Source organism: Kogia breviceps, chromosome 13 (assembly GCF_026419965.1).
Source record: "Kogia breviceps isolate mKogBre1 chromosome 13, mKogBre1 haplotype 1, whole genome shotgun sequence".
NCBI classification, from domain to species: Eukaryota; Metazoa; Chordata; class Mammalia; order Artiodactyla; family Physeteridae; genus Kogia; species Kogia breviceps.
Window position 1 is genome coordinate 15,871,621 of NC_081322.1, and position 16,414 is coordinate 15,888,034.

Genomic DNA, 16,414 nt, shown 5'->3' on the forward strand with positions numbered 1-16,414 from the left:
TAATTATATAATTATATATAATTATTTACATACTACGTATGGTACATGATATATAATATATAATTATATGATACATGATATTTAATATGTAATTATATAATACATCATATATTACATATATTGTATTGCTTATATAATATTGTATTATATCATTAATAATAATTTATATGATATTTATAATATTTATCATATAATATATTTTATATAATAATGAATACAATAATATAACATAGTATGATAATATATATTATAAAATATATTTATATGTGTATAATAAATTATTATATTTTATGTCTGTAATATATTACACATTATAGAATATATATTGTATAATATATAATACATTATAATAATATAATGTGATGTGATATATAATAACATCTATGATATGTATATGTGATATATATGGTATATATGATATATGTTATATAATAATATAATATGATACATATTAATTTAATTATATTAAGTATATAATAATGTATTATGTAGAATTTTATATTTTTATAATTACATTATATATGTTATATTATATATTTTTATATTATATTATATATTATACTAAAATTATATATTATTATACATTATAGTTGTATAATACAAAATAATATCAGATATATAATTACATAAGATACATATTATATCACATCTAAAATATATTATATATAAATAATAGTATTATATATGAATTATTAATGTTAGATAATTGTTTATATATCTTCTATTATATAATATATAAATGATATATATATAATTTATATAAGTATAATTATATATAGTATATATTATATATAATTAGATTAATTATTTAATAGTTATGTATAATTTTATATAGATAATTAAAATATATAATAATTATTTCATAATTAAAGTAATTGCATATAACATATACTATATTTTATTATATAATATATTATACATATAATAATTACATATTTTTATTATATAATAAATGATATGCAATTATGTTATACATATAATATTATGAGGTTATATATATTATAAATATATATATTAAAAGATCATGTATAATATATATGCTATATGATATCTATAAAATCATATAATGTTCATTATATATTATTTATGTATAATATATACTATATATATTATTTTTATGGTTGAATAATATATATGAATATATATTAGTCCACATCATCTTTGTTCATTCATCCATCAATGGATACTTCGGTTACTTCCATGTTTTCACTGTTGTGAATAATGCTGCAATGGACATGGTGTGTACTTATCTCCTTTAGATAGTTATTTCATTTCCTTTGTATATATACACAGAAAGGAGTTGCATGATGGTATGGCAGTTCTATTTTTAATTTTTTTAGGAAATTTTATTTTGTTTTCCATAGTTGCTGTACAAATTTACATTCCCACCAACAGTGTACAAGGGCTCCCTTTTCTTCACATCCTCACAGATGTGTAATTGTTTCGTGGATTTGCATTTTCCTGGAGATTAGTGATGCTGAGAACATTTTCATGTACTTAATAGCTATTTGTTGCATATCTTCTTTGTAAAAATGCCTATTCAGGTAATATTTCTATTTTTAAATTTTGATTTGTTTTTTAGGTATTGTGTTGTATGAGTTCTTTATATATTTTAGATATTAGTTTCTTATCAAATGCATGGTTTACAAATATTTTCTCCCATTCCAAAGCTTGTCTTTTCTTTTTGTTTAATGTTTCTTTTGCTGTGCAGAACCTTTTTCATTTGATGTAGTCTCACTTGTTTACTTTTTTTACTGTTCACTTGGGATCATATATATGAAATCGTTGCCAAAACCAATATCAAGCAGATTTTTACCTATATTTTCTTCTAGGAGTTTTTGTTTGCTTGTTTGTTGCTTTAAGCCATATTTAAATATTTAACTTATTTCAAGTTAAGTTTTATGAATGGTAAATATTGGGGACCAATTTCATTCTTTTGCTTATGAATATCCAGTTTTCCCAGCATGATTTATTGAAGAGACTATCATTTCCCACCTGAATATCCTTGGATCCTTTTTCACTTCTTAGTTGACCATATATGCATGGGTTTATTTCCGGGCTCTTAATGTTTTCCATTTGTCTGTTTTTATACCATTACCATACTGTTTTGAGTACTGTACTTTTGTAGTATAGTTTGAAATTAGGAACTGTCATGTTTCCAGATTCATTCTTCTCTCTTAGGATTGCTTTGTCTGTTTGGGGTTTTTTGTTGTTCCACACAAATTTTAGGACTATTTTTCTATTTCTGGAAAAAGAAAAAAAAGAAAGCCCTTGAAATCTTCATAGAGATTGCATTGACTCTATAGATGGCTTTGGGTAGTACTGGCATTTTAATAATGTTAATTCTCCAACCCATGAGCACAGGTTATATTTCCACTTACTTGTGTCTTTTTAAATTTCTCTCGTCAATGTCTCATAGTTTGCAGCATACAGGTATTGATCTCCTTGGTTAAACTTATTCCTAATTATTTACTTTTGATGCTATTGTAAATGGGATCTTCTTTATTAGTTATGATAATTTATTGTTAGTATAGAAACACAACAGATTTTTGTATGCTGATTTTGTGTCTTGCAACTTTATTAAATTTGGTTATTATTTCTAACAGTATTTTGGTGGAGTCTTTAGGATTTTCCTTATATAACATTTCATACGCAGATAGATAGTTTTACTTCTTCCTTTCCAATTTGGATAAATGTAATTTATTTTTCTTTTGTAGTTGCTCTGACTAGAACTTCCAGTAGTATGTTGAATAAGAATATTGGAAGTGGGCACCCTTGTCTTGCTTCTGATCTTGGAGAAAATCTTTCAACTTTTCACCATCGTGTTTGATGTAAGCTGTGTGCTTATCATATATGGCCCTTATTATGTTGAGGTACTTTTCTTCTGTACACAATTTATTGGGAGTTTTTACCACAAATGAATGTTGAATTTTGAAAAATTCATTTTTTATGTACCTATTGAGATGGTCATGTGATTTTTATCTCTCATTCTGCTCATGTGATATATTACATTTATTGATTGGCATACATTATACTACCCTTATATCCCAGGGATGAATCCCACTGGATCATGGTGTATGATCTTCTAATATATTTTTGAATTCGGTTTGCTAATACTGTGTTGATAATTTTTGCATCTATACACTTCTCACTTAGACCTGCTTAGACCTGCTTTTGTTGCATCCCATAAGTTTTGGTATCTTGTGTTTCTATTTTCATTTATTTCAGGATTTTAAAATTTTACCTTTTGATTTCTTCTTATGATCCATTGGTTGTTCATGAGTGTGTTGTTTAGCTTCCATATATTTGTGGAAAACAGCTTTTATCCTGTTATTGATTCTAGTTTCATAATTTGATTATCAAAAGACACTTTATATAATGTCATTATTTTTTAATTTGGTGAAATTTATTTTGCAGAGTGACATATGATCTATCATAGAAAGTGTTTCATGTGCACTTTGAAGAGTGTTCCTGTCATTGTATGGAATATTCTGTATATGTCTGGTAGATCCATTTGAAGTATAGTGTTTTTCAAATCTACAGCTTCCTTATTGATTTTTCTCTCTGGATCTATCCATTGTTGACAGTGAGGTGTTAAAGTCTCCAAGAATTATTGTATTGCTATTTATTTCTCCTTTTAGTTCTTTTTATATTTGCTTTATATATTTACTTCAGTGTTGGGCATATAAATATTTATGAATGGTATATCTTCTTGATGGATTGACTCAGTATTTTACAATAGCTGTCTTTGTCTCTTTTGACAGATTTTTGCTTAAAGTCTATTTTGTTTGATATAAGTGTAGCTACTCCTGCTTTCTTCTGGTTAGTGTTTGCTTGAAATATTTTTCCCCATCTCTTCAATCTCACTGTGTGTATGTCCTAAAACCTAAATTGAGCCTTTTGTAGGCAGCATATCACTGGATGTTTTTGAACTGTTTTCTGTGTGAATTCATCATTGCTTTTTCAAAATCACTAAATTTCTTTAAACTAAGTAGAATATGATATTTTACAAATAAATAAAATGTCAGTGATTTGTAAGTACTAATTCAAGAAGAATGAGTGAGAAAGAAATGTTACTGCAAGGAGAGGTTGTGACAAAAACAATAAAATTTCAGATTCGTAACATTTTACACTTCAGATTTCTAGTGATTATATATCTTTAGTGTTAACTTGTACCAATAACATTTCTATTGGAGAATAAAGAGGAGACAAAAAATAAAGTAAAATGATTTTAAACCAAATATATATATGTTTATGTCCTGGCATTGTGAGAACTGAGGTGTATGATCTTTTAATAAATCTCATAATTGTTGTCTTTTTATCTGAAGTTTAGAACAAAATATAAAAGGACTTTCTTTATCAAGGCTGTTGAAAATTCACATGAAATGAGTTAGACAATGCTTTTGAATTCATTTGAACAATGGTAACATATATATGGCAAAATGGTCTCTCTCTTTCTCTCCCACACACATGCACATAAACACAGAGAGAGAGAGACAGAGAGAGAGAGCGACAGCACTGAGGCAAAGAGAGAGAGATGTGGTATCCTTATTATTAGTATCTTCATTATGTAAAGAAAAAAAAATTCTATATTTTTAACACAGTTTCCAAACCCTGGCATAAATGCTTACATAGAACCATCAGAGAATACAGATGTTGTAAGATAGGTATGAGCCATGATTTGGTGATACAATTTCTTTGAAAGAGAGAAGTTTAAGATGCTTGTACAGCACAGGAAGCAGAATATCTAAAAGAAATCATTATCTTGCCTAAGAAATATAGCTGTTAAAATAACTCAACATCTAGAGTTGTTTTTAAATCCTCTTCATACTATCAATCAAAATTTTTTCCCTTTATAAAAAACAAAAGCCTTAAGAAAGCATCATCAAATGCTTTCAGCACATGATATGTTAAATCAGTTAGTTAGGGTTATAAAAGTACTATGAATATGTATTTTTTTGTCAATCAAGTAAAAGTCACAAAACTTTGGTATTGCAAAATACGCTCTTACTGATGTAACATATACTGACATGTGATACAAGAAATAGATTGCTTTCCTTTTTATGGACAATCTTCTTGATTCTCTTGCTTCTTTTTACTGTCATTGTGAAACTACTTCGTCATTGTCTTAATTTCACTGCTTGCTTACCAAAATTATGCTTTCACAAGCTTATGAAAGTTCAAGGTTAATTCAAGTTTAGTTTTCTAATATGTGGTAGTTAATTAGTTCACTGTCAACAATAAGATATGTGTTCACTCTCAAAAGAATGTTTGGGGCTTCCCTGGTGGCGCAGTGGTTGAGAGTCCGCCTGCCGATGCAGGAGACACGGGTTCGTGCCCTGGTCCGGGAGGATCCCACGTGCCGCGGAGCAACTAAGCCCGTGAGCCATGGCCGCTAGGCCTGTGCGTCCGGAGCCTGTGCTCCGCAACGGGAGAGGCCACAACAGTGAGAGGGCCGCATACCGCAAAAAAAAAAAAAAAAAAAAAAAAAAAGAATGTTTGTATATCCCCACCACTGGCACCCCACTCAATTCCAGAAGAAATACTACAAATGCTGAATTGTTTGTTGTTTTTAATTTTTATATATAAACTGGGCAGTTACCTACAAGATAGACTAGCACTGCTTTTCCATGTACATTTTATTAGCAATTTATAAACACCTATAGTTTACTATAATAAATGTAATATTAATTTTTTTACTGATATGTGAGCTTTATACTTTATAAGATTATCACCAACTTAATACAATTATAGATATTTCATATTTGAAACAACCTCAGCAAATGAGTTTAGTCTCACCTCTAGACAGAGAAGACTTTTGATAAGTGTGTTAGATAGGCTATGCTGTGGTAACCCCCTACAAACATGCATATTCATACACACACACACACACACACACACACTTCAGAGGCTTAGAGTAACAGAACACCATTTTTCTCTCTCATGACATGTCAGCTGCAGCTCTGTTCTTCGTCTGCCTTCATTTCAGGAATAATACTTTGAGTATATAATCAATTTAAGGCAACCAACCATCCCAGGTTTCCTAGCACCGAGTACCTTCACTGGACATAGGGATTTCAATGCTAAAAAAATTAAGTCCCAGACAAACAAGTGAATTGTTCACCTTAAATCCACTCTGTCAATGCAAGTGAACCCCTTTTATTTCAGGGGAGTCATATTTCTATTTCATGGATGAAGGTTGAAACTTATGAATGTTGGAGAAGTAGATCTGTAATGTCTGGAAATAGATCTAGACAAGCACAGATTTTCTAACAAATATTTGTTACTTAATCCATGAATTAAATGGGAAATATATAATAGTATTAGAAATAAGGTAAAGTATTAATTCCAATTATTTGTATTAATTTTGTAAAGTATTAATTTCAGCTATTAATGTGGGGAGGATTAAAACATCACATAGTTAAATGATTATTTTCTTGTAAAACTTTGAGTCCGCTTTGGTCCAAATAAAATTGATAGAGAAAAATTAGTATTACCATGGCATCTGGGGTCACTGTGGAACTTCAGGTAACTTAATGACAGAAAGGACTGTTAATTCTACTGGAAATTAATGTCAGTGTAAAAAGGAGGTCACTTCAGAGTAACTGAATTCACAAAGACGCTGATCTTGTCATACAAATGATTCTGAATTGTTAAATTGTCTATATAAGTTTATGAGAATTAATAAAATAGTGTTTTAATGGGCAATAGGTATTACGTGAGTCATCGTGTCCATGTGAATTCCAAATGACTAATTTCCTCCAGTAATGGTGTTTTCAAAATTCATACTCAAAAAGAAAATAATCAATTTATTGAAAACCATCTTATTTGAATAAAGTAGCACTATGCAGAAAAATGTTTTTGAATTCATGGTCAAATTGTTAAATAATTTTCCACAAAAATCTAGTATTATTAAAGTGTTATCACTTGTTTAACATCCTCCTCCATATGACAACTACTCCTTAGGAGTATCATATGGAAATATGGTTTTTCCAATAAACTAAAATGAATCCACCAAAATGCAAATCCACCTCTTCGAATAAACAAGAAGACCTACACTATATTTTCATGTTTTATATTTTTACTTGGCTGCTAGAACACTCAGAGCTATTCAGAGTTGTGGTTTTAGTTTACTTGCCTAAAAGCCTCCATTCTTCAATCTCACTATTTTACTTTACTTCTGTTCTATTCACCTGTTTTCGTTTATTTTCTTGTTGTTGCTGTGGAGTATGTGTTAGTATGAATTCTCACATGAACACACAAGTCATTGACTGAGGTCACCTTTAGAATAGACCTATATTAGACCTATAATAGACCCTTCCTAACCTTTGCATATGGTCTAAGGAAATAAATTGTTAACACTTAGGTTTCTGCCAGACACAATTTTCTGTGTTGCAATAATCATATATAGTAATAAAGGCTCCAATTTCCCATCCCAAATAAGTTCTTGTAAACCCAAACTTTGTTTAGAGACAGGAAACTTTCACAGCGTCCTTTTTCAGGATAGAAGGAGATAAATTGTTCTGACTTTCCTTGAAAACTATCATGGGGAGCTTTGTTTTTTTTTTATTCAGCTAAATCCTGAGTCCTATTTTGTCTCCAAGTAACTTTCAAACTAGCAGGATGAGCACCATAGCAGCACTGTGGGCAAGGATCCATTTTATTCCTATGATTTTGCTGGCATCTGTCATCATTAGCTGGCCCCTATTTTTTAATTTGTCCACCTCCCCTAGAGTTATTACAGAAGATGTAAAGTCTTATTTCCAAATGGACCCATCATTCTTGAGTTTCCCAGACAGAAATGAGGATTATACACATATATTTGGTACAGCTGCCTCTGATATTTTTAGTTTAAAACACGCACACACACATATACAAATAAAACAAAAAAATCTAAGAGATGGCTTAGTTTAAGCTGAGTTTTTTGGTTTTTTGTTTTGTTTTAAGTAAAGAGATGACTCTACTGGTTCTTAATACAAACCATATACTACTATGCTAAGTTTATTTTGTACAGTCATGAATTCAAATTTATTAGGCCTCATATTTCTTGTCACAATGAAGATCACAAATCCACTGACAGTGAAGATTGGCTAATAACATTTGGAGAGGTTAAATTCTGTGTCTTAGTATAAAAATTATGGGATAAAACTTTCAGTGATCTCAAGTCTTAGAAATTTATCATAATGTTATTCTCTTGGTAGCCACTCAATATAATGCAATGATAATTTTTTTTCAGATTATTTCTAGTCTTTATTGTTGATTTCAGTTACGTATATGGTCTTGTACTAATTTATATAAAAATTCATACTTTAAGATTCATACTTTCTGTAGCATTAGGAATTCTATTGTGAATCCAGGTAGAAGACCATCATGACCCGAAACAATGAGAACAAACCTTGCTTAGTACAGTAATTGCATTAAAGGAAATGTTAGATGCTAGTGAGTCCTTGTGCCTCATGACTCAGTTGTGCCTTCTTCTGTCAAATTCAGGGGAGGATTTGCTCATTGGAAACTAGGAGAATTAGAAATGGCTTAAGATATGCCCTAAACAGAATATATAGCCATTTTCTGTCTCCAGGGCTTAAATTTATCTTATTGACTTATGTCATCCTAAGACCTCAGTAAAGTAGCATGTATTAAAACTTAATGATGGCTTGAATGTGACTTAAAATTGATTAAATTTAATTAATTTCATCGTGGGTATAGCCAGATATGAATTCTTTCTTTGAAGATACTAGAGATTACTGCAGATAAATCATATTATTAGAAAATATGCCCTGATTATATTAAAATATTTTCAAATAATATATCTTTTAAAAACCAACAAACTTAAACAGTACCTTGGCATTTCATTGTGTTAATCCAAGTGAGACACTGATGTTTTAGATGATGCATCTCATAATTTATACCATGATTATTTTTCATTTGTGAAAAATATTATAACCCAGCAGGCAGAACATAAGGAAACATTGTAGGTTAAGGAGTGAGTCAAAGCCAAAAGAATATCACATAAGAAATATGAACATGAGCATGAGGCCAGATGCTACAAAAAGAGAAGAGAAAGGAATAGAAGGAATAAGAAGAGTGGTATATTATGTGTCTTCTACAGACTTTTTTTTAATTGGTGGTTTTAGAAATTAGCAGTGTGTTTGTATAAGCAAAAGTTTATATGCCAAAACATATTTCAGTTTTTAATCAATTTTATTACTTCCTTTTTTAGTATATATGCACTCCAGGGTACACAAGAAATTCATGTCGATTTATGAAGAATGCTTGCTTAATTCATCCGTACGCCTGCTACTGTGGAACCATCAGCCATGATATTTGTCAAGCTGAAGTTGCAAGTCCTCCTCAATTTAAATACGTGTGGCAATTGAAATTTACAGGTAATTCAATTAAAGTGTGTTTTTTTTTTTTTAATTTGCTTAAATCAGTTCAAAATTTACTAGGTAAGTATTAATTTTCCAATCACACAAAAGACTTTATATCTCAAAACACAAAATAAAGTAAAAACGAATTTAATACTCTTATTCTCTGATGTGTTCCTTTAAAAGACATACATATGCTTATCATCTGCTACATCCCAGGAATTCTGCTTGGTGCAAGATATATAATTGTGAAAAAAACTAGAATTATCCTCTACTCTCACAGATCTAACTATTTTTTGGAGGGATTTATTGGGCAAATACTCACAATGATAAATATATTATTGTAAATTGAAGTAAAATGCTCCTACAGAAAGAAACATCTTCCTATGCAAACTTATAACCAAAGAACCTGTTTTTTTTTAAAAAAAAGAAAAGACAATATGGGCAATTGGGAGAGTAGGTTGGAAGGTCAAATAAAGTTTCTATGATAAAATGTAACACAGATAGGGACTTCCCTGGTGGCACAGTGGTTAAGAATCTGCCTGCCAATGCAGGGGACATGGGTTTGAGCCCTGGTCCGGGAAGATCCCACATGCCACAGAGCAACTAAGCCGGAGCGCCACAACTGAAGTCTCATGCCCTAGATCCCGTGCTCCACAACAAGAGAAGCCACCACTATGAGAAGCCCGCACACCACAACGAAGAGTAGTCCCCGCTCGCCGCAACTGGTGAAAGCCCACCCGCAGCAACGAAGACCCGACGCAGCCAAAAATAAATACATAAATAAATAAATAATTTTAAAAAAAGAAGTAACAGAGATAAATACAGTGAGGCCATGGTAGAGAAGTTGGAGAAGACAGCATTCTAGATTGAGGGAATTTTATTTTTAAAATAAATGTTTCAAAATGTACAAATGTTCATAGTTATACAAGGTTTGGAAATATGTATAATATAGGGCCTATGATTAGCAATAATATATTGTATATTTAAATTTTTTCTAAGAGGACAGATCTTATGTTGAATAGTCTCACCACAAAAAAAAAAAAAAAAAAAAGCCAAAAACAGAGTGGTGGGAGGAAATTTTTCAAGGTGATGGATACATTGACAACATTGATTGTTTATGGCTTCACAGGTGTATACTTACTCTAAACACATCAGGTTGTACACATTAAATATCTCCAACTTTTTGTATGTCAATCAGACTCCAATAAAGCACATTAGAAATAAAAACGCTAAGAAGTGATGGTCCTTTGAAGTCCTGGCTGAAACTCTGAGAACAAGAGTAAAAATAAGATTTGGGAAAGAAAGTAATGTCCAAACTAAAATGCAGGGTTAAAATCCTTGTAGAGTTTGACACGTTAAAAAAAATTAAGGGCTTCCCTGGTGGCGCAGTGGTTGAGAGTCTGCCTGCCGATGCAGGGGACATGGGTTTGTGCCCTGGTCCGGGAAGACCCCACATGCCGTGGAGCGTCTAGGTCAGTGAGCCATGGTCGCTGAGCCTGCGTGTCCAGACCCTGTGCTCCACAACGGGAGAGGCCAAAACAGAGAGAGGCCCATGTACCACAAAAAAAATAATAATAAATAAATTTAAAAGATCAGGCAGAGAAATAGATTGGAGAGGGGAAAAATGGTAGACTTAGTTGTAGTCATATTGTGAGGTGATGGAAAATCCTGTTTATGGATTTTATACAAAGAGCAAGTGATAGAGGTGTCAAGAGGAAACCTAGTTTTCTGGCTTTAACTCTTGAAATAAAATAATTCCAACACGTATTTGATTAAATATATTACTAATTGTTTTATACAATGGCAGTTCCTATTCAAAATCTATTTTGATGAACATAATTTTCTGTTTGATTAATCTTTGAATGCTATTTGACTTAGCTCAAGCAAATTGATCCAAATTCTTGAAATTGATTAATTATTATTATTATTATATCAATTAATTATTTTACATAAAATTTCCTCTGTCAATGATATTTTGGCATTGTAGTTTATCAATAATCAGCAAATTAGTAGATTTGACATATCTGTTCTCAAGCAATGGCTAATTTTTTTCAATTGACAACAGCTGCACTTATAATAGTACTATTACATTAAAACAGTCTTGAAGCAAACTAACAAATTAGCCTTTTAAACAGAAGACATGGTAATTTATTTCAACATGATCATAAGATGGTGTGCTGGAGAATTAATAACCCCTAATGACAGAAATAGTAATTCATTAAGCAAATCACACTCAAGACCAGAAGTGAAAGAAAAGAGTAGTAACTTGTTGATTAGGTCATGCTAGTGCAGAAAGGAACTTCAGAGGCTCTGGTATGAATACCTACTATTTCACAAATTACACAATCAAACCAAAAAAAAAAAAGAAAAACAACTGAGGCTACCTGAAATATCCAGTCTCAGGACAATTTAGGGATTGTGTTAGCTCAGCCATTTTAAACCTTGGCCACATAGTATAAGCACCCAAGTCTTTTAAAACATACTACTGCTAGACTTGCACTACAAAACAATCAAACTGGAATTTTGTAGTGAGGTGGACACAGATCTTTAAGGTTCCATTAAAATACATTTAAGATGTGAGGGAGAAACATAGTCTTCTATTACCAGCCAAATCAGTTCATGGACTCCAGTGGCTGCATCATTTTTATATTTTGATTTCCTTTTGTCTCAAAGTAGGAATAATGGAATATATACATTCACTTAATTTTACACATTAAACTTATTTGAAAACTAAAAAATGGGTAAAGGGAACATGTTCACAACAATAAAATACCAAATAGTGTTTTTAGGAAAAATAGGGGGAGTAACAGGAAATCAAATTTTTAGTGGATAAATCATCTCTGAGCAAATGTAGTTATTTTATGAATGACAGTAGTATAACATATATTTTCTAGGACATGAGGGGTAATATGAAGTCAAAATTGCTCATGGATAAATCAGCTCTCAGCAATTATCATCAAAGTAACAAAAGCATACTTAGTCATTATCCCTTCATGAATCTAGGTTCAGAAATTAATGAACATATGTAATTATCACAAAAATACGAATTATGTGACCTCCAAATGTGAACATGTAAATGACCTGGACTGTCCCAAGTGAAAGAAGCCAGTGTGATAAAGCTCAATAGTCAAAAAACTATTTAAGCAGAGCCGCCTAAATTCTTTTTAATGTCAGTACAGGTTCAGCAGTGCAACTTTTCTCAGTAAAGTTTAAAAAATATATATATATAGGATAGATTTGAGTATGTAAATAGAATTACACATTTTATGTAATTCCTATATTTTCTTGTTGCTGTTAAGATCTTACTTTCTTTTTTTCTCATAAAATATAATTGAAGAGGAACATTACAATCAAGCTGGTAAATTTGCATGGAGTGTATTCATTTTACCAGCAGTAAAATTATTTTAATTAAGAGATTTTTCTACCAACTAAATGAAGTGTCTTACACGCCCAATCAATTCTTGCCAATATGATTGCTCTACAAAGAAGGGAAGGTAATTAATTAGAGGAAGCCCCTTCAAGGACAATTGGTCTATGGTGCAAAACTTGAGAAAGAGCTGACATGCACTGTTTCTTTTCAATGTCATCATCTATGTTCATTATATGTATTATTAGGTTTGAGAAAAGGACATACTGACAGAGTGGATAATGAGTTGTGAAATGAAATAAGATAATATGAATCATGGTTAAGAAAAGATGAAATCACAGCAAAAAAGGAGATAAGTTTTTTTGAATGTCTTTTTTTTTAAAGCTTATGATCAATTCTGTTTAGTTAACTACATTAAACATATACTTTTAAAACATTTAATATGTACCAGTGAACATTTTTGTAAATGAATAGTGATTCACGTATTTGTGAACTATTATTGCAAACCAATATTTACTTTTATTTCCCTTTTTTTCCTTCAGGAAGTAGTGGATTATATTTTTGACAGAAGATGTTTCCATATATTAATTATAATCAATTCATTATTACTTATTGTTGTAATTGTACAATGATTACTGTGAGAATAGAAAATCCTGTATCTCTAAGGAAATCTTTATCAAAAGTATTTTTCTTACCATACTGCTCCACTTTCAAGTCTGCTTTTGTTAAATACCTACTATTGTTTCTATATCCATTGAGGATGTTAGGACATTATTTCAAGATTTAAATAGCAAATCTGAGTTTTAAACACCAAATGTGGTTTAATGATTTTTACTTATATTACATATAATAATGTTTTCAAAACAGTTTTCAGTAACAGAATTGTGTTAATTGATTAATATGCTAAAAAGAAATAAATGACTTTCAAATACAGATAAGAGCTAACTAAATGATACAATGAAAGAAAAGATGTTATGTAAACGGCAGTTGAAATTCCTAGGACTAAAATTAGGAAAAGCATTAAAGTTCTAAGCTGAGAAAACTTTAAGTATTGCCACAGTATAATTACAAACACAATATCTGGAAAGAAATTTCTAAAAATATACCATGTTGATGGAGAGGAGAACTAACATATTAAAGATTTCAAATCACAATTTTTTTATATATTTATTAAGATTTCAATGAAATAAGAACAATGCTTTTATATTCATTTTAAGTTCCACATAGAAAACTAAATAGAAAAATAAAGCCAGGTGTACTCTCAAAAAAGCACATGGTGCAGGTAGGTGGGGTAGAGACTTAGCTCTGCCAGATATTAAAGCACATTGTAGAGCTTCAATAATGGAAAGCATGGTATTGTTGCATTGATAGTCAAAATATATGCAAAATACAAAGTCCAAAAATAAATCCAGATATGCAGAGAAATTAGCTTATAATAGAATTTGCCATCTCAATATTTAGGAGAAATGAGGACAATTCAATATTTGATGCTGAACAAAATAATCGTCATCTGGAAGAAAGACTGATTTGTAACTTAGTACTGACTTTGGATTAAATTCATATCAATAAAAATTTTATATACAAAAATTGAGATGATAAAAACATCAGGAAAATGTTGGTGTATTATTTTATAAACTTGGATGAGAGAGGTCTTTATAGTTACCAACATAACGTAGAAGCCACAAAGAAAAGACTGGTAATTTGCCTGCATGAAAAGCAAAAATATCTACCTGTGAAGACTTCATAGAAGCAAACGACAAAAGAAAATTGTACATGAGGCATAGAAAGTATTGCTAAATATTTGAGAAAATGCTTAGCTTTACTTATAATGAGAGCAAAGCACATTTTTATAAGCACCATAAATATATAATTTTTTTCCTGTAAGACTGGCAAGACTTTGAGAGTTTGACAACTTGCTGATATTTTTTTAAACTTTATACCTCTTTTTTTAAAACATTTTATATGAGTATAACTGTTTTATAATAGTGTGTTAGTTTCTCCATTACAACGAAGTGAATCAGTTATACGTATACATATGTTCCTATATCTCTTCCCTCTTGTGTCACCCTCCCTCCCACCCTCCCTATCCCTCCCCTCTAGGTGGTCACAAAGCACAGAGGTGACCTCCCTGTGCTATGTGCAGCTTCCCATTAGCTATCTAATTTACATTTGGTAGTGTGTATATGTCCCTGCCACTCTCTCACTTTGTTACAGCTTACCCTTCCACCTCCCCATATTCTCAAGTCCATGCTCTAGTAGGTCTGTTTTTTATTCCCGTACTACCACTAATCTCTTCATGACTTTTTTTATTCTTAGATTCCATATATATGTGTTAGCATATGGTATTTGTTTTACTCCTTCTGACTTATTTCACTCTGTATGACAGACTCCAGGTTTATCCACCTCATTACAAATAACTCAGTTTCATTTCTTTTTATGGCTGAGTAATATTCCATTGTATATATGTGCCACATCTTCTTTATCCATTCATCTGTGGATGGACACTTAGGTTGCTTCCATGTCCCGGCTATCGTAAATAGAGCTGCAATGAATATTTTGGTACATGACTCTTTTTGAATTATGGTTTTCTCAGGGTATATGCCCAGTAGTGGGATTGCTGGGTCATATGGTAGTTCTATTTGTAGTTTTTTAAGGAACCTCCATACTGTTCTCCGTAGTGGCTGTATCATTTTACATTCCCATCCGCAGTGCAAGAGGGTTCCCTTTTCTCCACACCCTCTCCAGCATTTATTGTTTCTAGATTTTTGGATGATGGCCATTCTGACCAGTGTCAGATGATATCTCATTGTAGTTTTGATTTGCATTCCTCTAACGATTAATGATGTTGAGCATTCTTTCATGTGTTTGTTGGCAATCTGTCTATCTTCTTTGGATAAATGTCTATTTAGTTCTTCTGCCCATTTTTGGATTGGTTTGTTTTTTGTTTTTTTTTTTTTTTTTGTTATTGAGCTGCATGTGTTGCTTATAAATTTTGGATATTAATCCTTTGTCAGTTGCTTCATTTGCAAATATTTTCTCCTATTCTGGGGGTTGTCTTTTGGTCTTGTTTATGGTATCCTTTGCTGTGCAAAAGCTTTTAAGTTTCATTAGGTCCCATTTGTTTATTTTTGTTTTTATTTCCATTTCTCTAGGAGATGGGTCAAAAAGGATCTTGCTGTGATTTATGTCATAGAGTGTTCTGCCTATGTTTTCCTCTAAGAGTTTGATAGTGTCTGGCCTAACATTTAGGTCTTTAACCCATTTTGAGATTATTTTTGTGTGTGGTGTTAGGGAGTGTTCTAATTTCATACTTTTTACAGATATCTGTCCAATTTTCCCAGCACCACTTATTGAAGAGGCTGTCTTTTCTCCACTGTATATCCTTCCCTCCTTTATCAAAGATAAGGTGACCATATGTGTGGGGGTTTATCTCTGGGCTTTTGATCCTCTTCCATTGATCTATATTTCTGTTTTTGTGCCAGTACCATACTGTCTTGATTGCTGTAGCCTTGTAGTATACTCTGAAGTCAGGGAGCCTGATTTCTCCAGCTCCATTTTTCGTTCTCAAGATTGCTTTGGTTATTTGGGGCCTTTTGTGTTTCCATACAAATTGTGAAATTTTTTGTTCTAGTTCTGTAAAAAATGCCAGTGGTCATTTGATAGAGATTGAATTGAA

General features: G+C 31.2%; 1 protein-coding gene across 1 annotated transcript in view; it reads left to right on the forward strand.

Annotated features, from left to right (window-relative positions):
* EYS (eyes shut homolog) overlaps positions 1-16,414 on the forward strand; it is a 1,724,957-nt gene that overhangs the window by 116,366 nt on the left and 1,592,177 nt on the right. The window contains exon 6 of the mRNA XM_059083021.1: positions 9,221-9,386. Coding sequence (XP_058939004.1) covers positions 9,221-9,386 — 166 coding nt within the window. The remainder of the gene's footprint in view (positions 1-9,220; positions 9,387-16,414) is intronic.